At 33.6% G+C, this 24,399-nt stretch overlaps 4 protein-coding genes across 5 annotated transcripts; 1 reads left to right on the plus strand and 3 right to left on the minus strand.

The window, feature by feature from the left end:
* Window positions 1-7,526: 7,526 nt before the first annotated feature.
* Window positions 7,527-9,056, plus strand: LOC11424230 (probable transcription factor At4g00390). The gene has a single exon (XM_003593329.4). The coding sequence runs from the start codon at window positions 7,608-7,610 to the stop codon at window positions 8,868-8,870; it is 1,263 nt and encodes a 420-aa protein (XP_003593377.1). The 5' UTR covers window positions 7,527-7,607; the 3' UTR covers window positions 8,871-9,056.
* A 3,391-nt stretch (window positions 9,057-12,447) lies between these two features.
* On the minus strand, window positions 12,448-14,693 carry LOC11418846 (putative 4-hydroxy-4-methyl-2-oxoglutarate aldolase 3). The gene is made up of 2 exons (XM_024776488.2): window positions 13,819-14,693; window positions 12,448-13,111 (listed from the first exon to the last, which is right to left on the minus strand). Exon 2 carries the CDS (start codon window positions 13,097-13,099, stop codon window positions 12,590-12,592), a length of 510 nt encoding a protein of 169 aa, XP_024632256.1. The 5' UTR covers window positions 13,100-13,111; window positions 13,819-14,693; the 3' UTR covers window positions 12,448-12,589.
* A 1,147-nt stretch (window positions 14,694-15,840) lies between these two features.
* On the minus strand, window positions 15,841-17,140 carry LOC25485895 (putative 4-hydroxy-4-methyl-2-oxoglutarate aldolase 3). The gene is made up of 2 exons (XM_013606984.3): window positions 16,812-17,140; window positions 15,841-16,504 (listed from the first exon to the last, which is right to left on the minus strand). Exon 2 carries the CDS (start codon window positions 16,490-16,492, stop codon window positions 15,992-15,994), a length of 501 nt encoding a protein of 166 aa, XP_013462438.1. The 5' UTR covers window positions 16,493-16,504; window positions 16,812-17,140; the 3' UTR covers window positions 15,841-15,991.
* A 569-nt stretch (window positions 17,141-17,709) lies between these two features.
* Window positions 17,710-21,623, minus strand: LOC11434827 (uncharacterized protein DDB_G0273453/DDB_G0273565). Of its 2 annotated transcripts, none has more exons than XM_003593332.4 (5): window positions 21,470-21,623; window positions 19,300-20,570; window positions 18,901-19,141; window positions 18,319-18,398; window positions 17,710-17,974 (listed from the first exon to the last, which is right to left on the minus strand). In XM_003593332.4, the coding sequence occupies exons 2-5, from the start codon at window positions 20,518-20,520 to the stop codon at window positions 17,903-17,905; spliced, it is 1,614 nt and encodes a 537-aa protein (XP_003593380.2). In that variant the 5' UTR covers window positions 20,521-20,570; window positions 21,470-21,623; the 3' UTR covers window positions 17,710-17,902. The 2 variants fall into 2 exon arrangements, with proteins under 2 accessions (XP_003593380.2, XP_024632254.1); XM_024776486.2 differs by having other exon boundaries at window positions 21,458-21,613.
* Window positions 21,624-24,399: the final 2,776 nt, after the last annotated feature.

The raw sequence follows: 24,399 nt of genomic DNA on the forward strand, positions 1-24,399 counted from the left end.
TGCTTATAAGACTTAGTTCAATTGATAAAAATATTGAAATTGTTAGACTAGACGTTGTGATTGGAGTTCGAACCTCGACTTCACCATTTACGTGTGTGGGTTTTTAATGGCTATTGTTTTTTTTTATCCATCTAAAAAAACATGACAATATTTGGACGCTAAAAAAATTACAATATTTATTTTTTCCTAATAAATCTATTTCCACCTCGAAATGAAAAAATACATTAATTCGTGAATAACCAAAACTATTAGCACAATTATTTATTTTATGAAAAACCAAACCATTACCACAATTATTGAACAACATCCGATTAGCCTTACAACAAAATCATATCATTTTAATGCAAGTCTATCGCTTCAAATTTTAATGCAATCACATACCAAATCCAAACTAAAACTAGATTATACATATAAATATATTTTTTTAAAGGATATTACTTGAAAAAAAGTAAAAAATAATTAATAATGGTAGAACTCACATCCTATTTTTTGTGTGTATCTCTCTTTCTAAATGGCATGCTCCATTTATTTTTATAAATGAAGAGGATCTTTGCTCGCATTGTACATGAGTTAAATCTAACTAAGCCGGGTATTGTACGCCCCTAAATCTAATGGAATACAAATTTTGTTGTGATTTTGTTTTTTTTTTCTTGGATAAGGCAAGAAGTAGGTGAGACGTCAAGGAGCCTAGAGACATCCCAACTAGATTGCCACTCCAGTGGAACTCCCATCATGTGCCGTCTATTCCATAAATATTATTAAAGGGGAAAATATATATACAAGAGGGTGGACTAGACCTAAACCCTCGAAACAAAGGAAAGCGGAAAAAGAAATAAACAACAAAAAAAACCTAGGGGAAACGATAATTAGGCAGTCCATTTCTATCCCTAGAGAAATCACAAATCAAAGATGGCGGTAATTTGTCAAACCAAGCCATGCCAGAGACGCCATGACCAGGGGTGTAACGCCCTATTTTCTTATTTATTTATTTTATTGAGTTTAGATGTCTTTTTATAATTTAGTCGATTTATTTTGATGAGTGATATTTTGTTATGTTATATGTTGATATTTATTAATATAATATATATGTTATTTGGTGTAGAAATATTATGTTATTTGGTATAAAAATATATGTTATTTGGTATAAAAATATATGTTATTTGGTGTAGAAATATATGTTATTTGGTGTAAAAATATATGTTATTTGGTGTAGAAATATATATGTTATTTGGTGTAGAAATATATATGTTATGTTGTGTAGAAATATATTTATTATTTGGTGTAGAAATATATATGTTATCTGATGTAGAAATATATTTGTTATTTGGTGTAGAAATATATATGTCATATGGTGTAGAAATATATATGTTATATAAATATATTTGTTATAAAGATATATTTGTTATTTGCTATAAAAATATTTTATATATATATATATATATATATATATATATATATATATATATATATTAGAATAGAATATTGAGACTTGGAAGGAAGTTTTAGAAATAAGAGAAAATAAGTAGGTTAAGGATTTATATAAAATGGGAGAGTTAGAATTAAAAAACAAGGATTACATGAAACCTGTTTTTGGAGAAAAAGGGAGAAAACCAAGAGAAGAGAGAAGTCAGAAAAGAGAAAAATCTTGTGAGAAGAGGAGCAATCTTGTAAAGTCCGATCATCTAATTTAAGGTAAGGGTGGGACTAACTTTCTCTAATTCTAAGTTGTATAATTCTTAAATTGAGTTTAACATGTTGTAGGTTGTATTTATGGGAATTTGGAAATTAGGTTTTTAAATTGTAATTGGTTATTAATAGAGTAGAAAATTCGTTGAATTTGTGCAGAATTGATGTTCAGATCATGGGTTATTCTTAGTGCAATGTTTTATATAGTTTTGAGTGCCTTAACATGTATAGAAATGGTTAGACAAATTTTTGGATCAAATTTGGGCATAGGGAAGTTAAAATTGGGATTTTGGGGTGAAAAGTGAGTTTTTCCCGAGTTGCTCTCTGACGACACGTCATGTTTCATGTTCTTGCGTCTTTTTAACACGTTTCTGTTTTGAATTGGCCTTTGGTGTAAACATGAAAGTTGTAGATAATTGAGTTAGATTTCCAGTGGCTTTGGTTTGACATGAAAATGATTTTTGGTTCTTGAGATATGATGAAAATACTCCAAGGTTATGAAAATTCAGCATAACCTCTAAAGTTAATCTAAAACTTATGGGATAATTCCAAACCTCAAAACTATAAGTACTATGAGTTCAATCAAGGTATTTAAGAGTATTTAACCTATGTTGTGAGTTGACCTTTAGGGTAGGAGTGAAGTTGTTAATGATTATAATGAGGTTCAGAGAGTATGAATAAGATGATTAATATTGATGATTTACTTTGATGATTAAATGTGAAAATATTTATATATTGTGAAAGACGTTGATATCAAATTGTAATTGTTACATATGATGATTGAAATAAATAGTAATTTTACTATATTCATATTTGAAAGAAGTGTATCATCCTGTTTAGTTGTTTTACTCTGATTTATGCAAAAAATTTCAAGTTGGGAAAACAGGGTGTTACAAGGGACATGCAGTCTATCTGCACAACCATTTCCTTCACGATAAATATGAGAACAAACAGCAGTAATAGTCAAACGACAATCATGCCAACGATTTCGAAAACGAAAAGGAATCAACTCGGAGTTCTTGAAGGCAAGCACCGCCATAGAAGAATCGCTTTCGACCCAAATGTTTTTCCAATTAAACCTTGCAGCATTTTTCAAAGCAATAATAATGGATGTTAACTCAGCCTCCAAAACGGAAATGGCACCCAAATTGCTTGCAAAACAGCCCATGAACGTGCCTCTATGATCATGAAAAATACCTCCGCAAGATGCTGAAGAGTTGATGACTGAACCATCCGTATTTACCTTAATCCAACCGACGGTGCGAGGCTTCCAAACCACATAGATAATATCCTTAAACTTACGGAAAGATGGGGGAACATGAAAATTTTCCAACAAATTGGTGTCTGAAGGAAGACAGTTATTGTCTGATAAAGAGCCAGACAAAGAAACAAACGCCTAAATATTATTCTATACCGTATGCAAAGGAAACCTACGGTCATCAAACCGAACTTGAGAGGAACAGGCAACAGGGATGCAATTCAAAATTTCAGCAACAGATTGTACCTGAAAAGTGCAATTCAACAGCGGGCCAATCCAGTTCCAAAGTGCAGCTGCATAATCACATTCGAAGAAGATATGGATAGATGTTTCTGCTGATTTGTAGCATAGCACGCATATAGAGACTAGAGTACATCCGCGGGACTGCAAGTGTTCATCCGTAGGTAGCTTCTGATGTGCAAGTCGCCATAATATGAAAGAATGTGAAGGGGGGGGATACCATTTCTCCAAATGATGGACGCCCAATCAAGATCTTGCGAAGGACCACGCAAAAAATGAAAAGCTTGGTTGGCTGTGAGACCTCCATCCGTTGTGTGAGGCCAGACCAGAACATCCAATAATGACGTTAATGAAAGTGTAATGTGGGAAATGCTTGTTGCAACCATGTCGTTAGATATGAGCATAGGAGGAAGGCGCCACCTGCCAGCATCTATAACCGAGGAGAGCTTGGAAGAAAAGGACCTAAAGTTGTTGGGGTCAATATTCATAATAGAAGCAAGAGAGACTCCCAACCAGTTGTCTAACCAGAGATTGATTTTATCCCCGTTGCCAATCATCCAGATGGAATTATCAATGATCGTATCCATATGAAGCTTCAGACCATGCCAAACTGAAGACTTAATGTAGTGGCGACGAATAATTCCATTACAAAAATATTGATGCTTAAGAAGAGATGCATATTGTGAGTCCTGGCTATACATTTTCCAACTCAAGTGTAACAATAAGGAATTATTAATAAGAATTGTTGGCTTCAGATCCAACCCACCTGAGTCCCATGGGAGACAGACAACACTCCACTTAACCGTACAAATTTTCCGAGTAAAGATGTCCCCACTTCAAATAAAATTTTTAATCCAGCGATCTAGTATTTTCAAAAGATTCTTAGGCCAACGATAGATGTGGAAAGAATAATCCTTTATATAAACTATTTTATTTATAATATAATCCTTTTTTTATTTAACTAAATAATTAAAATTATCAAATATTTATAATTTTAAATAAAATGATACTAAATTTTGATGTAATATTTTTTCCCCTCATATTACCCTTCACTATTTTAATTTTTACATAATTTTACACTTCCTATACAAGCAAATAACTTGATTTTTGGGTTAATAGTGCTTTACCCCTTGTAATATAGCTAATTTTTGGTTTTCTCTTGTATAAAATTTTCTTTTTGGACTCCGTCCTTGTAATTTGAAGTTTTTTGGTTTTGGACCTTCATGAATTTTGACTATACAAAATCGATGATATGTCAGGGGATAAAGCGAAATTTGCTTAAAGTAACCGGGGGTAAATCAAAATTTTCTCAAATTGTAGGGGATAAACCGAAATTTCCTCAAATTAGAGGGGGTGAAAATTTTCATGAAGGTCTAAAACCAAAAAATCTTTAAATTACAAGGATGGAATCCAAAAAAAAATATCTTACATGAAAAATTACCTATATTACAAGGGAGTAAAACACTATTAACCCTTAATTTTTTAAATAAACAAAAAAAATCTTTGAACTATTTGTTTTATCTGAAAAAGTGTAAGATGTTAGTCTCAATTCAAGTAAGTAGGCAAAAAAAATCTCGAAGTTTTAAATTCTTGCAAATGCACTCTTAAATTAGAGAAAAGAAAAAAAAAACCTCATGAAATCGTAAAACGTTAGTCAATTAGTCTCATTTGTCAATTTCATCTGTTAGTTAACACGATGTGGTTGTTGATTGTCTACGTGACATTGCTACGTCATAGTGGATATTTTTTTTTAAATCTAGATTTTTTTTTGCGATGACAATAACATCGTTAGCAAATATCACCTTTGAAATTTAACACTTATATGCAAAATGCTTCTTGAAACTGATAATAATCAAGCAAATTGGTCCATGTGACGAACAATTTTTATTTTATTTTTTAAAAAATAGTCAATTTTGTACAAAAAAAAAACAGTCAATTTTCGTAGAAATATTACCTTGTAATAAGGAATACACGACACTCAAAGAAAACACAAAGTAATGCCCACTTCAAACATACGTGAGCGAAACCCAAAGGCAAAGACTCCTAGAGTCAAAACAATGTCAAGCTAAGACAACACCAACAACAAACCCCATGCTCCAACATCGACACCTAAGCCCACATACACGTCAACTGCTACCACCAGAATCCGAACGCTGCATAACAGGAAAACTAAGACATCACAAAACATGCAAAAGCAATACAACACAACGAAACACAAATACAATAACAAAATCAAGCATCCCCACATAACCTAAGATGGCCGAAATAATCCATCATCATCTTAGGGAATCCATTGAATCCTAACACCACTCATTAAACAAACCGATTCTTCCTCAACCGATTTGAACTCCATTTTCACTGCAGAACTTTGATATCCTCAACCGATTCTTCCTCCTCCTTTTGAATATTATTGAAAATCATATCGTTCCTCACATTCCGTATCACCGGAATAGTAACATGCCAAATTAGTCAAAACCTTACGCACTTTCTTCCCTTTTGTTTTCGCACTCCAACACACTATATGTACAAACATGTTTTGAGGAGTGAGAAAATTGATTCCAAGCCATCATGTGATCTTTTGCCAAACTTTAACCGCCACACGACAATGCAAGAAAAAGTGATTCAAAGTCTCCACCACTCCCCCACAAAAACCACAACCGCGAGAAAACATTTGGATTACTTATCTTACATAAGATAAGCTTGGTTCTAGTTGAGATCCGATCTCTACGTAATGCGATATCCTTCCACCACCTCAACGCATACTAAGGCCACACCACACTCCTTCCATCAACCACTTTGGAGATATGATTTCCGTACTTTCCTTCAAAAAATTCCTTCCAAAGTGAATCACTGTTGTGAATTAACCACCACCTCTATTTTATCATAACACTAAAAAAAGTGCAAAAAATTATTTGTCACAAACACCGATTTACTTGATTATTATCAATTTCAAGATACATTTTGTAAAAAAAGTTTTAAAAAATCCAAAACTTTTAAGAAAATTAATAAAAATACAAATAATGTCTGTTAGACCAGGCAAGTATCAAATCAAATTGATCAACTTTTTTTTGACAAGATTGTTTTTTTTTTTTTTTGGCTTTCGCACCAGTTTCCGACTCACTAAAGATGAGCGACTAATCCGGCTTATGTGTAGAGGCATGCACACTGACCAAGCGTTGTTCCCCCTGGGAATCGAACCCGGTGTTCCTCGAGTACGTCCTTGGAAGGAGCTCATTGCCACTGGAGCCCAAACAATTTGGTTTGACAAGATTGTTTTTTGAACGACTTGAAAGGGTGTTTTTTTTTAATTTTTTTTCCTTATTTACTCGTGGTCTTAATTCTCCACCCTTTTTTATTTATATATGAGAATTGCTGTTCACACATTGCATAAGGCTGTGTCACACTAGTAATTTACCGCAATGCCCTTCGGCAGTTAACTGCCGAATTATGGAACCGGCTGCAGTTAACTATCGAGGAAAACTGAAAACTTCGGCAGTTAACTGCCGAGGAAACCTCAAACCTGTTTTTTTTTTTTTTTTTTTTTTTTTTTTACAAAAACCATAAGTTGTCATTAATAATATTTATTGATTTTGAATGTTTCAATCATTATTTTGGTACGTTTCAAACAATTGCAGTATTATACTTATGCGTATATATCTTAATAAGAATAACATTTAAATAGTATAAAAATTAAGCATTTGAATATTGTTTTGCACATTACTTAAAATACAAATAATAATAAAAAATCGTTAAAATAATCGTGCACAACGATTTTTTTTAAGGTATAATATGTTGTTATATTTTCTACATTAAAATAATTGTGCACAAAGATTTTTTTTATTTTATTTAAGTAATTTGTAAAACAATATTCAAATGCTTAATTTTTACACTTATTGAAATGTTTTTTGAGGACTTAAATGCTCTTTATTTTTTTGGTCAAGATTTAAATGATATTCTTATAAAGATATATATATATATATATATATATATATATATATATATATATATATATATATATATATATATATATATATGTATATGCATAAGTATAATACTGCAATTGTATGAAACGTACAAAATAATAATTGAAATATTCAAAATCAATAAATATTATTAATGACAATTTATGGTTTTTAACAAAAAAAAAAAATAGGTTTGAGGTTTGCTCGGTAGTTAACTGCCGAAGTTTTTAGTTTTTCTCGATAGTTTACTGCCGAAGTTTTCCTCGATAGTTAACTGTAGTCAGTTCCATAATTAATTGGGGAAACATTTCGATAAATTATTAATGTGACGTAGCCAATGTATGTGTCAACAGCAATTCTCTTTATATATTTTGTGAAATCTGATTCTTCGCTTCATTCACTAGTCACAGTCATTATCCCTCCCCAAAACCCTGAAACCCTAATCACATCCCAAATTCTCGATGGCGCCAAAGCCAAAGAAACGCCTCGCTCTTGTCGACGACCCACCTACCGCCTCTTCCTCCGACGAGGAACAACCACCTTCAACCCAAAAACCAGCTGACAAAGTAGTCAACGAACAAGATGAAGATTCATCCTCAGAAGAAGAAGAAGGCGATGAAGAAGATGGTTCTTCATCTGAAGATGAAGAAGAAGAAGATAATCAAACTCAACAAACTCCTTCAAAAGATTCAAAACCCGCTTCCAAAAACCCTCCTCCTTCTACTCCTATCTCTAACCCTAAACCCGCTGAATCTGAATCCGGCTCAGAATCCGGTTCTGAATCTGGAACCGAATCTGATTCTGAACCGGAGCATAAATCGGAACCCACTCCACCTCCTAACCCTAAAGTTAAACCACTTGCTTCAAAGCCCATGAAAACCCAAACCCAAGCCCAAGCCCAATCAACTCCGGTGCCGATCAAGTCTGGTACTAAGCGTGTAGCCGAAAGTAGCACCGGAAACGATTCAAAACGTTCCAAGAAGAAAACCACCACCGCCGGCGGTGGTTCTGATGATGAGAATGAGGTAGAGGAGGATGCGAAATTGACTGGTGAAGACTCGAAGAAGAACTTTCAGAGAGTGTTTAGCGAAGAAGACGAACTTGTGATTCTCAAAGGACTTGGGGATTTTGTGGCGAAGACAGGAAAAGATCCGATGAAGGAAACAGCTGCATTTCACAGTTTTGTGAAGAAATTGTTGAAAGCCGATGCCAACGCTGAGCAATTGAAGCGAAAGGTTCGCGGTTTGAAGAAGAAGTTTGAAAGCAGTGACAATTTTACTAAACCTCATGATAAGAGAGCTTTTGATCTTTTCAAGGTTTGGAGCAAAAATGCTTCTAAGGAAGCTGAAGAAAACGGAAAATCTAATGAGAAAATCGCAAAGAGTGCTAAGAAGGAAGCTCCTGTCAAGAATGGTGGTTCTGCTAAGAAGGAATTAGCTATAGTTACTAAGAATGTAAGTGGAAAAGTGGAAAGTGGTGTTGGTAAGAGTTTCATTTTGAGCGAACTGGTTAAATTTGATGAGGCTGCGGGTATAGCTGTGCTCGATAAGGATGCTGCAGAAAGCGGTTTGGAATTGATGAGGGAGTCAGATAGGGTTGAGTTGGAGGAGAGGTGGAAGAAGTTGCAGGCTGCCGAGATGGATGTGTTTTTGAATCGCGCTGAGGTGGTTAGGGAGCAGACTAGATTGGCAATGCAGGAACTCAAGAAGAAATCAAGCACATAGGGTTCTCTTTCTTAGGTATAGTTTTGTGGCTAATGTGATAAATGTTTTGGATATGTTATCTGTTTATTTTTGTAGTGATTGAGGCTGTCTTATGATTGTTGGATTTATAACATTGTGTTGTTTGATTGCTGATGACTATGAAATTATCGTGGTTTAGAAATTCCATATATTCTCTTGCTGAACATATACTCATTGTGTTGTTTTGATGATTGTAGTATTGTTATACCAATATATTTGTGTATGCGGTTATAAATAGTTTAAGCACGGGCCCAAACAAATTGAGAGATCTCTGAAATAGATTTCAAAACAAGCACTTGGTTGTTGAATTTTTGTTGCTCCTGTTCTTTGAACTATTATAATGACTGTTATTTATCAATGAGTCTACTAGTTTGAAGGATTTCATTTTATTCCAATGAAGTTGTGAGAATGTGATATGGAATACAATGAGGAATGGAGACAATGTTACATGCTTTACTGTTCTCTAAAGATGTAAGTTATGGTGGACAGATTCTCACTTTTATTTTTTGAATGTTCATTGTACTCCAATCAAGTTAGGCATATATGTTTGTTTATCATCTTATCCATCATTCCTGGGAGATTAGTTTTTGATTGTGAGAATGTTTATTTTTTGAATGTTCTATCCTGGGAGATCAGTTTTTGATTGTTCATTGAAGTTTCCGGTGGCCAAGGAAAATACCCTAACTGGGAGATTAGTTTGATCAACGGGTGAATTTTTCTAGTTCATATATTCAGTTCAGAAAATTCAGTTCATAGTAGATTATAGTTGGTCCTGCACAATGATCTATTGTGGAAATAGGTCCTTTCTTTTCCCTCGTGAACCCCTTTCCCAAGTATACTGTTTTGAAACATGAAAGATTAAGGATGTCTTAATATCTTAATTTTGAGGTTGTCGCATGTTTGTTTTTTGGGTTAATAGTGCTTTTCACCCCTGTAATATGTCATTTCCGGTTTTTGCCCCTATAAAATTTTCGGTTTGATTTGCATCCTCGTAAAAAAAAAAAAAAATCCGGATCTGGAAAACACCCTTAATAGGCCATTCAAAAACCAAAATTTTGCGAAAAAAAATTCTGAAAATGGCCTATTAGGGATGTTTTCCGGAAAAAAATATTTTACGAGGATGCAAATCAAACCGAAAATTTTATAGGGGCGAAAACCGGAAATTACATATATTATAGGGTGAAAAACACTATTAACCCTTGTTTTTTGTAGTGATTGAGGCTGTCTTATGATTGTTGGATTTACAACATTGTGTTGTTTGATTGCTGATGACTATGAAATTATGATGGTTTAGAAATTAGGCTGTAAGATCTTTGAAATGGATTTCAAAACAAGCACTTGGTTGTTGAGCTTTTGTTGGTTGTGTTCTTTGAACTATTATGGTGAGTATCATGGAATGATGAGTATTACGGATCATTCAATTTCTTTTATTAGAATGTGATATGAGAACTGATAGTGCTGTATGTTTGTGCCACCTTAGTCTTAGCCATCGACTCCCAATCTTTTGAAGTCTAACCTGTTATAACTTATATCTTATGGCTCAGCAAAGTGCCTTCATTGGGAGAGTGCTTTGATTTGTGAGTGAATGCATAATGTAATGGCAGCTAAACTTTGCTATTTTATATGTCAAGTTCATTTATAGATTGTAGTTAGTCGTGTACAGTGCTTTAATCAGTGAGTGAATGCATTATGTAATGGCAGCTAAACTTTGCTATTTTATACGTTCAGTTCATTTATAGACTGTAGTTGGTCGTGTACACTGGTTCTCCATTATTGTGGCAATAGGTCAGTTCTCTTCCTTCACGAATCCCTTTACTACCAACACACTATTTTGAAACACTAGGCCAGGTTTATCCAAGCAAATACTTCAATCAAACAGTAAGGAATACAGACATCTTAATTCCTTCATGAACCCCTTTACTAATAATCTGTGCTGTTTGATTACTGACTATATGGAATTATTATGAATATTCTCTTGCTGAACACACACTTGTGCACATTTGTTTGAAGGGTTCACTTTATAATTTCAATCAAGCTATGAGAATGTGCTATGAGAGCAGATGTGTTTTCTTTGTTTCATTCACTTTAGTCTTAGACTCCCAAATTTTTATATTTAGGGAGTGCTTTGATCAACGGATGAATTAATTTTGTTATGGCAGGGGAACTTTGCCATTTTAAATGTTGAGTTCTTTATATACTATATTATAGTTTAGAGTTATGATACATAGACATCCTTAAGTGGCAATACATCCTTTGACACCACACAAAAATCTGACACGTAGCCACATAGACCCCGCACAAGCACACTTTTTCTTTTATCTCCTCTTCTCTCTTCCCAATGTATGGGGTGTACAAGGGTGTATGGGAATAAAGGGTGTATATATAACATTTTCCTATAGTTTATTCTGTCCATTGTGCTGGTAACTGGTCCTTTCCCTTCATTCATGAACCCTTTTATTATGAACATTATTTTAAGCCACTTGGCCATCAAAGGACAAAACCATTGCATTGTCCTGGGATTTTTTCTTGATAAAGCACACTGTTCAAAGATTTTAATTTAAGTATTTCTATTTCACTGTCAGTCTTAATCGAAGACCCTTTGATGAAGTCACCTTCTTTAATAGCGACTTACTCTTTGATGACTATCACCGGGAGAGTATCAAGACCCTTTTCATTAGAAATTTCAAGCACACACGATCTTAATTGAAGTATTAAAATATAACAAGCAAGTCCATACCCTTGGATTTGTTACATGTAACAACATGTGATTCCCATCTGGAGGCCGATTGATGAACCACAGTATTTGAACTATTACTTCATGGTGACGTTTTGGACGAGAAATCCTCTTATATGATCGCTTACTGTAGACTAATGTTTAAAATAGTTTGAACATTCATAGTATTACTCGTCCTAACGGCTAACGCAGTTATAAACGTCACTCTCTAATATGTACATTTTATCTTTGTCAAATTAACATTGATCATGTCGTAAAGACATGGATGTCACTCTATGTTGTAAAGATATGGATGGCCATAAATTTCTACTTAAAAGGTGATGCTACCAAACTTAAAAATTGCCTTACTTTGTTGGTATTACCGTATTTTTTTTTTTTTCTTCTTCAAACTGTCCCAATCTATTTTACGATACTTACACTTCCAACAATTAAAGGAGTCCACTAATTTTTTTTTCTGAGTGTTTGCCATTTTTCTTTGATAATATTATTGACCATTCTTATCTATCTATTCTACACTGGTTTGCTATTTTACCACTTCCTCGTTAGATTTTGGTGGTTTGAGATTTGATACCAATTCCAAACCAAACAGTCAAACAAAGGCAGTTTTAGATTAAATTTGAAAAAGCAACAAACTGTAATCACAATCCACATATAACTTTGGAAATTACCACTGAGAATTTGTGAGCAAGTTTTATTTGGTTAGGGAAATATGCAATGTCATTTTGTGTGTTTAGAAAAAGTAAAACTTTCAGGTGTAATGCCAATGCCACCTGATCACTTTAAACGTATGCTGTGTTAGGCAATAACCATCACCCACACAAGAAATTCTGAAATACTTTCTTATCCCCACTCAGCATTTATTGTTATTCTTTCATTTCATACATGATACTCAAAATAGCATGGCATTACAACAATGGCTCAAAGCTGAAACTCAATTGAAAAAACATTTCACCTCCACAGTCTAGTATTATTTCAGATTGATAGATAACTCAAACTTGGAAACAATTATACCATCACTATCTGCATAAAGCCATTCTCCATCACGAATAAACGTTCCTCCAACATAAACATCAACATGTTTTTCACCAGTACCCTTTTCATTAGATCCAAGTGGATAAGAACCCAAAGCTCTAACACCAACTTGACACAAATTAATCTCATCCACATCTCTAACACAACCATTCACAATAATTCCGGACCACCCCGTATTTTGTGCCAACTGCACCAAATTCCCTCCAACAAGAGCACACCTCATACTTCCTCCTCGATCAATAACCAAGACTCTTCCTTCTCCTTTAGTTTCAAGGAGTTCTCTTGCCAAGACATTGTCTTCAAACACTTTTACAGTAACGATGGGGCCGGAGAATGCCCGGCAGTGGCCATATATCTGGAACACTGGATGCAGTATTCTCAAATCACCACTTGCTATGTGTGTTGCGTTTGTGTCACATATCTCTGCTGTTCTTGGAGAAGCCATGTTTCACAAATCCTGCAACCACATCAAGAAGAACCTTTATATAATGATTCTGAGGAACTGAAAATTTTATGCAGCGGAATCTCAGCCTCTGGGGCACACCAGGGTCATAGCAGGCTTCAAGGCTCGACGAGCACTAACATAGGTATTTATAAATCACTCGCTCAAAAGGTTTTCAACCGACACTTAGAGTTGAATCCACAACCTTACAAGTGAGTTAACTCTTTATCAACTAAACCAACCTTGCCGTATAAAGATAATGTTACTGTAAAGGTAAACGAGCCTTTACTTATATAATTACATTGAATTAACCGGACTTAATTTTTGCTGTGAAAAATTTCTACAGTGAAAATCACAGTTTTTTTACCAAACTATCTCTGGTGAAAATTCCACATGAGATGTATACATGAAGAAGTTAGTTGTTCTTAATAATATAGAGAGTAAAGCATAAGATATATCATTGATTTAGAAGAAAAAACATGATTTTCATTTGTAGTTAACAAAGAGAGGGTTTTGGAAGAAATAAAGATGGTTTTCCAAAAATTATTTGGAAACGCACTAGTTGATTTGAACTTTGAAGTTTGTGCATATGCTTGGAATATTAACAACGTAAAGAAAGCATAGGATTGGAATTTAGGTTTGAAAGAAACAACCAAGGCAGCTTAAATTATTATTATGCAAATTATGCTAAAAAAAAGTTGCAGGTTATGAATTATGCTTACCAAATTAAAGGCAGAGGAGAGATGAAGACAGCTGAAGAAGAGTTGAGGAGTTAATTAGTGGGATTGAGGAGTGAGCTTTTGTTTGGTTTTTTGGAATATGTAAGGAGGGGGATTTATACTAAGAGTGTGAGTGACATATTTCTTCAAGTGGAAAACTAATTCAATTATGATGCCAAAGTCAAACCCCTCACTTTTAAGCCCATGGAAGCCTGCCATAGGCCCAGTTCACTCCGGTACCGGCCAGATCTGGAACAAAGCGTGCCATCGAATACAACACAAGCAGAACTGACTCGAAATGTGCTAAGAAGAGAATTACGGCCATTGCTGGTGGTGGGTTCTGATGACGAAAACCAGGCAGAGGAAGACGCGAAACTGACCGGTGAAGAGTGAAGACTTCAAAAAGATGTCTCAGAGAAATCAAGTCATCAGTATTCTCTGAGGTAAAGTTTTGTGGTTAGTTTGGTACATGTTTTGGATTTGTTCTCTGTTTATATTTGTAGTAATTTTGAGGCTGTGTTATGGTCATTTGATTAACAGTTGTGCCATTCGATTGATGACTATATGAAATTATCATGGTTTAGAAATATTGTGTATATTCTTTTGCTGAACATACTTATATACAAATTGTGTTGTCTTGATGATTGTAATGGTATCATACCAATATGTTTGTATATGTAGTTACAGAGAGCTTAAGTTTGGCTCAAACAAATAGGGAAATCTTTGAAATGGATTTCAAAACATGCATTTGGTTTGGTTGTTGAACTTTTGTTGTTTGTGTTCTCTGAATTATTATGATGCATCAATAATCTACTAGTTTGAGGGTTCATTGTATAGTTTCATTGTATGGATTCCAGAATAGGGTTCACTATATAGTTTCAATCATAGTTGGTTGTGCACACACTGGCAATAGGTCTTTTTTTTTTTTTTTTTTTTTTCCTTCACGGATCCCTTTACTACTAATACACTATTTTGAAACACCAGGCCAAGTTTATCTAAGCAAACACTTCAATCAACTGTAAGGAATAAGGATATCTTAATGACATCAAAGAAACTTAGTTATATCAAGTGTTTCCATTTCTCTGTCAGCGTGCACTGTATAGTAATGGGCAATGGCCAAAACTTTTAATGCCCAAAGCTCTTATTAAGTTGGCCACAAGTGCACAGAATCTTAATGAAGCCTTTATACCAACTTATAGGTAATATGAACAGCAGGCTTTTCCCACCAGGACTCCAGGAGGCATGATATCTGCAAGCTCCCATCGACAGAACGTTGATGAGAGTAATGGTGTTTGCCACTATTACTTCATGATGATTGATGACCTTTTAGATGAGAAGTGTCTCATGTGATTTATAGTGAACTAATGTTTGAAGTGGTTTAAAATTAGCAATAACCGATGTTTCTCGTCATGAGTAGAAACTGAAGTATTTTTTGTTCTCACAACTGAGACTAATTCAATTGCTGCCAGTTCGACAAAAAACAAGAAAAATGAGTACTCATCCCTCAACTTGATTTATGTTTGTTTTCTCTTGTTTTTTGTTTTTACGATTAATCCATGATAGTATTTCTTGTTTTTGTTGAATAAACATCTTAACAATTGCGCTACTTCATTGGAATCCTTGTCTTTCTTCTCAACAAAGGCATTGGATTTAAGTTTGACAAAGCAACAAATTGTAATCATAATCCACAGAGAGAAATTTCGAAATTGACCAGTGGGAATTGATGAACAAGTTTTGTTTAATTTTGTTAGGTGTTTATTTGGGATTGGAAATATGGTTTACACTCAAGACCAATGTCATTTTGGTCTTTTACAAAGAGTAAACTTTTTCAGATGTATGCCACTGGTTTAAAACATGTCTTAGGCAATGGCCACTGCCTATACAAGAAGAAATACCGTTTTTTTTCTTTCCTTTCTTCCAAATGTTACTTCCACTGGAGGTAATATATACTCGAGATACGAAAACTAAATGTGGACACATCTTTTAATTGAGATCAAAATGTGGACACATTATAACTCTTGATGGTAAGTTCTGAAATACTAATTAACTCAACTTTTATTGTTTATTATTTCATTTCATGCATAAGATTGAGAATAGCATGACATTACAACAATGGCTCAAAGCTGAAATACAAGTGAAAAAACATTACACCTCTAAAGTACAGTCTAGTACTATTTCAAATGGACAACTCAAACTTGGATACAATGATACCATCATTATCTGCATAGAGCCATTCTCCATCACGAATAAAAGTTCCTCCAACATAAACAGCAACATGTTTTTCACCAGTACCGTTTTTATTGGATTTAAGTGGATGAGAAGCCAAAGCTCTAACACCAACCTGACACAAATTAATCTCATCCACATCTCTAATACAACCATTCACAACAATCCCAGACCACCCCTTGTTTTGTGCCAACTGCACCAAATTCCCTCCAACAAGAGCACACCTCATGCTTCCTCCTCCATCAACAACCAAAACTCTTCCTTCTCCTTTTGTTTCAAGAAGTTCTCTTACCAACACATTATCTTCAAACACTTTTACAGTAACAGCGGGCCCCGAGAATGCCTGAGACTGTCCATACTTCTGGAACACTGGATGAAGTATCCTCAAATCACCATTTGTTAAGTGTGTTGCGTTTGTGTCACATATCTCTGCTGTTGGTAGAGAATCCATATTACACTACTCCTGCAACCACATACAAAGAAACCTTTACTTATAGTTACAACGAATCAACTAGGCTTAATTTAAAGTCGTCCGTCGTGAAAATTTTGTGCAGTGAAATCTCAACCATTCATTTAACTTTACGGTGTATGGCGGCAAGGAGAGAATCCTTTTTACATGAAAAAGTTAGTTGTTCTTATCATTGAATTGGAAGGAAAAACATGATTTTGGGAGAAATTAAGCTGATGGTTTTTGTTTATGTTGAAACAACTATGCTAGCTTAAATTATTATGTAAATTAAAGTAAAAAAACAGAAGCAGCTTATGCTTACCAAAAGGAAGAGGAGAGATGAAGGCAAGGCAGCTGAAGAAGCCTTTGTTTGCTTTTAGGGAGATTTATACCAAGAAAGAGTAAGAGTGACACATGAAATGAATATGGGAAAAAAAAAACTTTATAAACATGATAAATATATTACTTTGTCACAAAGTGAAATGAAACTCAACCTAAATTATGTGTGGCTCATAAAATCAGAAGCACAAACATCCAAATATGATGATCTCAGTACCCTTGATATATGTGCCACGATATCTTGTCGGTCAGATAATTCAATTGGTAGCAACAACTAACAATTGGCAATGCAATTTATTTATACAGCATCTAATTCTAAAAATAGTAAACATGAGATTTTTAAAAGTATATACAAAATAAAAACCAAAATAACATCAAGCTTTTATAAAATTATTACTAAATCAAAATTTTAATTTTAATTGAATATATATATTAAGAAGAATTAATATATTATTCATATTTTATATCAAAAGAATTATTCATACTGTATATTTCTAGGCATGTGTGGGGAATAAAAAGTCAATTTAGTCTCTAAACTATCACTTTATCATCAATTTAGTCTCTGAAACATTTGAAAAATCGTTTTCAAAGAAAGCTATAACAAACAGGCCTTTTATTCTACTTTGAATCACTTTTATATTTTGATCCATAATGCATAGTATTAAAAATTGTTCGAAATTTTATTAAGATTATAGCCTCTCAAGGTTTGATCCATAATGCATAGTTTTTATGAAATTTTCAGAGACCAAAATATAGTTTCATATTCTGTTTTATCAAGGTTTAGTTTAGACCTTTACTCTAATTGTTAAACTCGAATAACCGGTTTCCTCTAACTCTTGATGGTACATTAAAAGTGACAAAAATAAATGATAATCAAGGAATTGGAAAGAGAAAAAACCATTAATGTATTTGTTTTCTTACTCAAAGAGCTGTCAAGGAAGTAACTTTAACTTTCAGCTACTGCATACATTGTCATATAGTTCAGTGATAAGTTTAACTGTACATACACACTGCTGCCTGTATAGATTTAAAAACCATATTGCTTCCAAATCCTAGATATAAAAGATTCCATTTTTACATTTTCCGCAATATCTCCAAACATGTTTCGTCACGCCAAGGCTGAAATCTTCCAGCGAGGCTCACTCTCTGCACAAATGGACAGAGAAAAATACATCAACATAACTTCCATTGCAAGCAATTAACAACAGTTAGCAGACGATGTATAAATATAGTGAATTATATATGCGAACCATATAACATCAATTTCGCAAAAATCAATGTCATTGACAAAACACACAGGGGCTTGCCGCTGTGCTGCTTAGTGTTTAAAGTAAATATTTATATGTATGTGCTCTCGGGTTGGATCCAGGGATTCGTCATTCATGTGTATGAAAAACTTATCGTAGGAGATTTATTGTCTTAGGCGAACAATCATACCCCATTATGGATCTAATACAGGAAATTATGTGAACATAAATTTATCGACTTACTTGCAACCAGAAAAAAAATCCTCGCAAGAGAAACAAAACCCTATGCTGTTCCTTGAACTGGGCAATAACTTTTACTAGATCTGCATAATTATGAAACAAATATTTGATAGAGGCCGGAAATCAGATTGAGCATAGAAACTTAAAACAATCACAAATTAGAATATAGACTGAAATGATGTTCTTTCAGCAAAATCTAAACCAAACATACTGATGATTAGAAATCAGTAGTAGTCAGTCACAGAATGAGCCCATGATTAAAAGACATCCTTGACTACAGAGAAATCAAGAATCCTCTAGTGTTATATATTAGTTCAATATTAAATTAACTCATAAGTTCATGAGCAAATTACATTTATTTGAGGCTCTAAATTACTCTTGACACATTGTTTTGGACATAATACTCACAACTCAACCCCTTCACATTAAAATTTTACAGCAACAGTCTTGTTTATAATTTTAACGAACACAAACAACTATCAAAATATGAAGAAAATATATGCCAATAGGAGATAGTTTTAGGGTTTTATGATAGGAAAGATGAAAATCTAAGTCAGAAGAATACTTGAGAAAATATGGACCTACCGGGGTGCGTATCAAGATATGATTTGCTGAGACCTTCACAGTGATATGATTTAACCACCCCCTGCCGTGTTTCTAGATGACGTTCTTTTTTCGCTTGTTTAGATACTTTGAGCAGAAGGTCATCATACTCTTCTTCGTCATAAGGCCTTTCAAGACATTCCATAAGTGTTCTCCTAAATTGAGAATGATCATAAGCAGCTATTTGCTTGTTGTCTTCGGGGTTCGTTTCTTCTCCAAAACACTAAAAACAGATAGCATAAAGACGTGTTATGGAAGAAGTTAAAAATTAACTGTTTGGAATTTTTTCTTTTAAAAAAACTGAATAGCATGCATGTTTAAGGATCATTTGCAAAATATGACTAATACAGAGATATACTGTGCAAAGTTGAAGACACTTACTGATGAATCATATGTCTTTGAAGAAACGAAAGGGGTGTTTCCACAGATTGGAAAAGAATCCAAAATAATTAGATCTGAATCAGAGGAATTACTATCATCCTCCACATTGGATGTGTTAGTGGCATTCTTATCACGAAAATACTCGTTATCGTCATCAACAATAGTCACAGAATTAAGGAACTGTTCATAATCTTCATTAAATTTTACATCAGAAACTAGTGAACCGCCACTATGATTACTCGCGCAATAAGTTTCAATATCAGGATCATTTGTTGTAGGCAAAAAGGATCCGTAATCTGCATCCACTTCATCATTGTCCTTGTTGATATTTGAACTACCACTATGATTACTAGCACAATCAGTTTCACTATCAAGATTACAAGCAGCCAGATAGGATGCATAATCTGCGTCCATTTCATCACTGTCATTGTTGTTGCCATTTGAACCACTACTCTGATTACTTGCACAACCAGTTTCAATATCAGGATCATGTGTACACAAAAAGGATGCGTAATCTGCATCCACTTCATCACTGTCCTTGTTGATAGTTGAATCACTGTTATGATGACTAGCACAATCAGTTTCAATATCATGATTACAAGTAGCCAAATAGGATGCGTAATCTGCATCCATTTCATCATTGTCCTTGTTGATATTTGAATCACCACTATGATTACTAGCACAATCAGTTTCAATATCATGATTATAAGTAGCCAAATAGGATGCGTAATCTGAATCCACTTCATCACTGTCCTTGTTGATATTTGAATCACCACTATGGTTACTAGTAGCACAATCAGTTTCAATATCATGATTATAAGTAGCCAAAAAGGATGTGTAATCTGCATCGATTTCATCAATGTCATTGTTGTTGCCATTTGAACTGCCACCAGTTTGAATATCAGGATCATGTGTAGGCAAAAAGGATCCGCAATCTTCATCCATTTCACCACCACTGTCACCTGTATATACACTCAAACCTATTAGCCAATCTTCATCTATCAAATCATCATTTTTATCAATTAAAACATCAGTATTTCCACAAGTCTTCGTAGTTGTCTTTGTAGCAGTAGTGAAACAATTGTGCTTCAAACTATTATTCATTGCCTCCCGTCTCCTCCATCGCCTTTCCAACCTTATTCTTTTATCGTCAGAATAAGGACTTTCCAAATTCTCACTCATATAAGAATCAACTGGGTTAACCTTGATTGCAAGCCCCATTTTCCTTTAATGTGAATAATATCCTCCTTTGAAATGGGAAAGAAAACTCACTGTAAACATTAACAAAAATATTTTGAAACAGTCAATTTTAAGGTCACAATTGGTATCTTAAGGAAAATATTTATCTACAAAATTAAAGCACTCATTGACGGCATTCATACACAATCCCACAAGATATTTGTAAAACACGTCTGAATCATGACAACTATATTTTGAGGAACAAAAGAGCAACAATTGAATAGAAATTTCTTTAATCGGTTTATGTGTGATTGATGTCATGTTTTGTTATTGAAATTTCATGTCATGCATAAGTTATGTGTGATCTGATTGTTGTCAAGGGTCTCTCCATCCCATATTAAGTGACAACAGACTAATTCACACATGTCAATGTATATGGTCATGGTCAAACTAGGTCACTTATTTTGAGAGTAAGTTATCCTGTTTCATAAGTTATCCAAGAGAGGGTTGTGTGTGGATGCAGGCAGTAACATTTGGACCGTCCGATCAAATTCATATGGTACAAATTTTAAGCTCGGATTTTGTATTTAGTAAAAATTAAAATCCAAGTTGAAAATATCGTCGGATCGAACGTTTCAGATGTGTTGACTGCATGCAGAGGACACTAAATCCGAATCCTTACGAAATTAAAACGTCTTACCAACATATCATATAGTACTTCTTTCTTAAGGTCAAATAAGTCAAGAGACCCAGATCAGGGGGTGCATGCATGGGATGGGTAGCTCACTTGACTGAGCTAGGGGATTAAAAGGGTAAGGAACAAAGGTCACAAAGAAAAGCAACAAAGGGGATACAACTACAAGACAAAATTGTTGTTACATGACCAATAATGGGTGTCGAATGAGTTCAATGTAACAGGAACAGAGAAACAAAAACAAAAACAAGCAAAAGTGAAAAAGTGAAGAGTAACGTAGGTTACCGAGGAACGTACCAGGTAGGTAGTGTGTTGGTTGAGTTGAGTTGAGTTGAGTTGAGTTCAGAGAGGATTTAAGAGACGCATTGATTGATATAAGGAAACAGACAGTACTAAGCTGTAACCCAACACAACTCAATGGGGAAGTTAGACTTTGTGGGCTAGGTGGTGTGGGCCCATACTTGTCGCAACTTTAATCACACCGTCTCAAAACCTTAATTAGATAAGAGTCTTGGGTCCATAGTTAACAAATCTATAAATAGAAATTTTGTTTTTTAAAATATAAGTTTTAACTTTTGATCAAAGTAATTATTAATTATATTACTTTTTTTTAATAGTTACTCCTTTCATTTTTTTTTTTTAAGAAAAGTTACTCCGTTCATATATGACCTATTTGAAAATATACATTATTGATCTAATATATTTTGACCATATTTTTATATAAATATACAAAAATAAATAATATCATATAAGATGTCGTTGGATTCGTCTCTATTAATATATTCAAAATATCAAATCTTTATAATTTTTTTTAATAGATTGGTAAAGTTATTTAAGATCAAAATTATGCATTGATATGTGTGACAAGGTCAACTGTGTCACTTAATATAAGATTAGATAGAGGGAATACTTCTTTTGGTTACTTAACCAATGCCCAAAGGGTACCGTTTAACCTTCTCCATTAACTAATTAAGTCTTAGGGTTGGTTAAGGTTTTGTTTGATAAAAATATAAGGATTTTTCTATGATGTAAAAATTTGAACATGTTAAAAAAGTTCAAAATAGTAAGTTTGTATTAAAACTTGTGTATTTTATATTTAATGTATAATTTTTTAATAAATAATTGTTATTTCAATAAAAAGTTGATACTTAATAGTCTCTTCGATCACTATTATAAACAAAAATTAATTTTTTAGATTCATTCATTAAATGACTTATTTGGTCAATAATATAGACCAAATACATCATTTAATGAATGAACCTAAAAAGTTGATTTTTGTTTATGATAGTAACAGGAGGGAGTATAAATTATCAATGTTTTCGATAAAAAATTGTTGGAATTACCTTACAGATACCACGCTGTAACCCTTACTTGCCCAACACAACTCAATGGAAAGATTGATGTTTTCTTTTTGTTACCAATAATATTGATACAAATTAAGTTTCTATGTACGGACTAATCTTCGTCGAAAAATTTATATATGGGACACACTAAGTAAGTTCTCACATTACAAACAAATTCTTTCATATTCAAGAATTAAATCCTTCACCAGTTACTTATACCGAAGATTGTTGGTTAAAAGATAGATATTTCCCCTCCCTTTTTTTTTTTATACCGAAGATTGATATTTCCCTTAAAAAAAGAAAAATATTGATATTTGACGGCAGTTACATGAGAAAATTAAATTTACACATTAAAAAAAAAGTAGTATTTACATTTAATTAAGTACAAGCATTGTATTCAAAGGTTTGGGATTTAGCCTTAAGGTGTTTTATGTCTTGGACCGAGTATTATTCTTCATCCTAAGTTTTTATTAAAAAATATTGGTATTTAATTTTTTTTTTTTTAATTTTGTATTCGGACTAAGAACTGACTAATTCGTGAAATCAATATCATTGTCCATTAGTAGGAGCCGAAAGTCAGATCAAAGTTATAAATAAATCATCCCAACACAAAAATTGTTGACATATAGGGAATTCAAACTTGAGACCTAGAAGGTCTCAGGTAAAATCTAGAGAGAGAGAGGCTCTCCCTTCTCTCTAGAAAATGTCCCCCCAAATCTTAGGGTTTGGTGGCCAACCCCCACCTTCATGGTGGGTTTCTTCCCCCACCTCTTCGGTGGTATTTCCCTCCTCTTGTAGTGGGAGCATCTTCATTTCCCCTCATCTATCTCTTCATCCTTTTCTAGAATTTTTCTCACTCACCAATGATCTCCTTTCTCCACCACGAGCCGTCGCTAAGTCTTCCTTTCCGCCTATGCGACCACCACCCGAACCACCACCAAAACCACCATGGCTAGGATACGTCCTAGATCTCTTGCTTGTTGATGTTTCTCTGGTCCACTCTTTCAATGGTTTGTTTTGTGTTTTATTGTTAATTTTATTTTGTTTTAAATATGTCTTCATGGTGTTTGATGAAATGTCCCAAGAAAGCTTAACTTGCTGGAACAGAATTTTGATTGCAAAACTACTTGCGGCACCCACCGATCTCAACATCCTCACCACCAAACAAATTGATTCTAGGCATGTGGATACTTTGGACAAATTCGAGACCATTTAGGCTCTGTTTGGTAAAAATAGCGGATAGCTGATAAGCTAGCTGATAGCTGCAACTAGCTGATAAGCTAACTGAAGTGTTTGGTAAAAATAGCGGTTCAACTAGCTGATAAATGTAAAATGACATAAAGGGTATTCTTAATTCATAATAAAAATTATATCATTAATTTAAGTATTTGTAATTTTGTAAACTAATTTTTCTTTAAAAAAATACTTTAAATTTATTAATTTAATATATCCTATGTATTATAAATTAAATTAAATTTTATTCACTAAAATTTTATCTTATATTTATTATCATTTAAGTGTTTCCACTTTATAAAGAAAATAACATTTACCTCAAAAAAAAAAAAAAAGGTAGCACTAATAGAGTAATACTAATAACAGAGAATAAAGAAAATAACACTTACCACAAAAAAATAAAAAAAAAAGTAACACTAATAGAATAATGGTATTTTGTTTCGTAAAAAAAAAAAAACGAAGGTATATATTTAAAAAAAATAAAAATGCCAGCTGATATATATACAAAAATTGGAATAAAGGGATAGTAGTCTTTATTACGTAGCTTATTATAAAAATTATAATGGATAAAAATACAATTTAAATGAAATAATAAAGGTAAAATTGAAAGAAAAAGTGAGAAGCTATAAGCTATAAGCTCAAACGCTACTT

Source organism: Medicago truncatula, chromosome 2, assembly GCF_003473485.1.
Source record: "Medicago truncatula cultivar Jemalong A17 chromosome 2, MtrunA17r5.0-ANR, whole genome shotgun sequence".
NCBI classification, from domain to species: Eukaryota; Viridiplantae; Streptophyta; class Magnoliopsida; order Fabales; family Fabaceae; genus Medicago; species Medicago truncatula.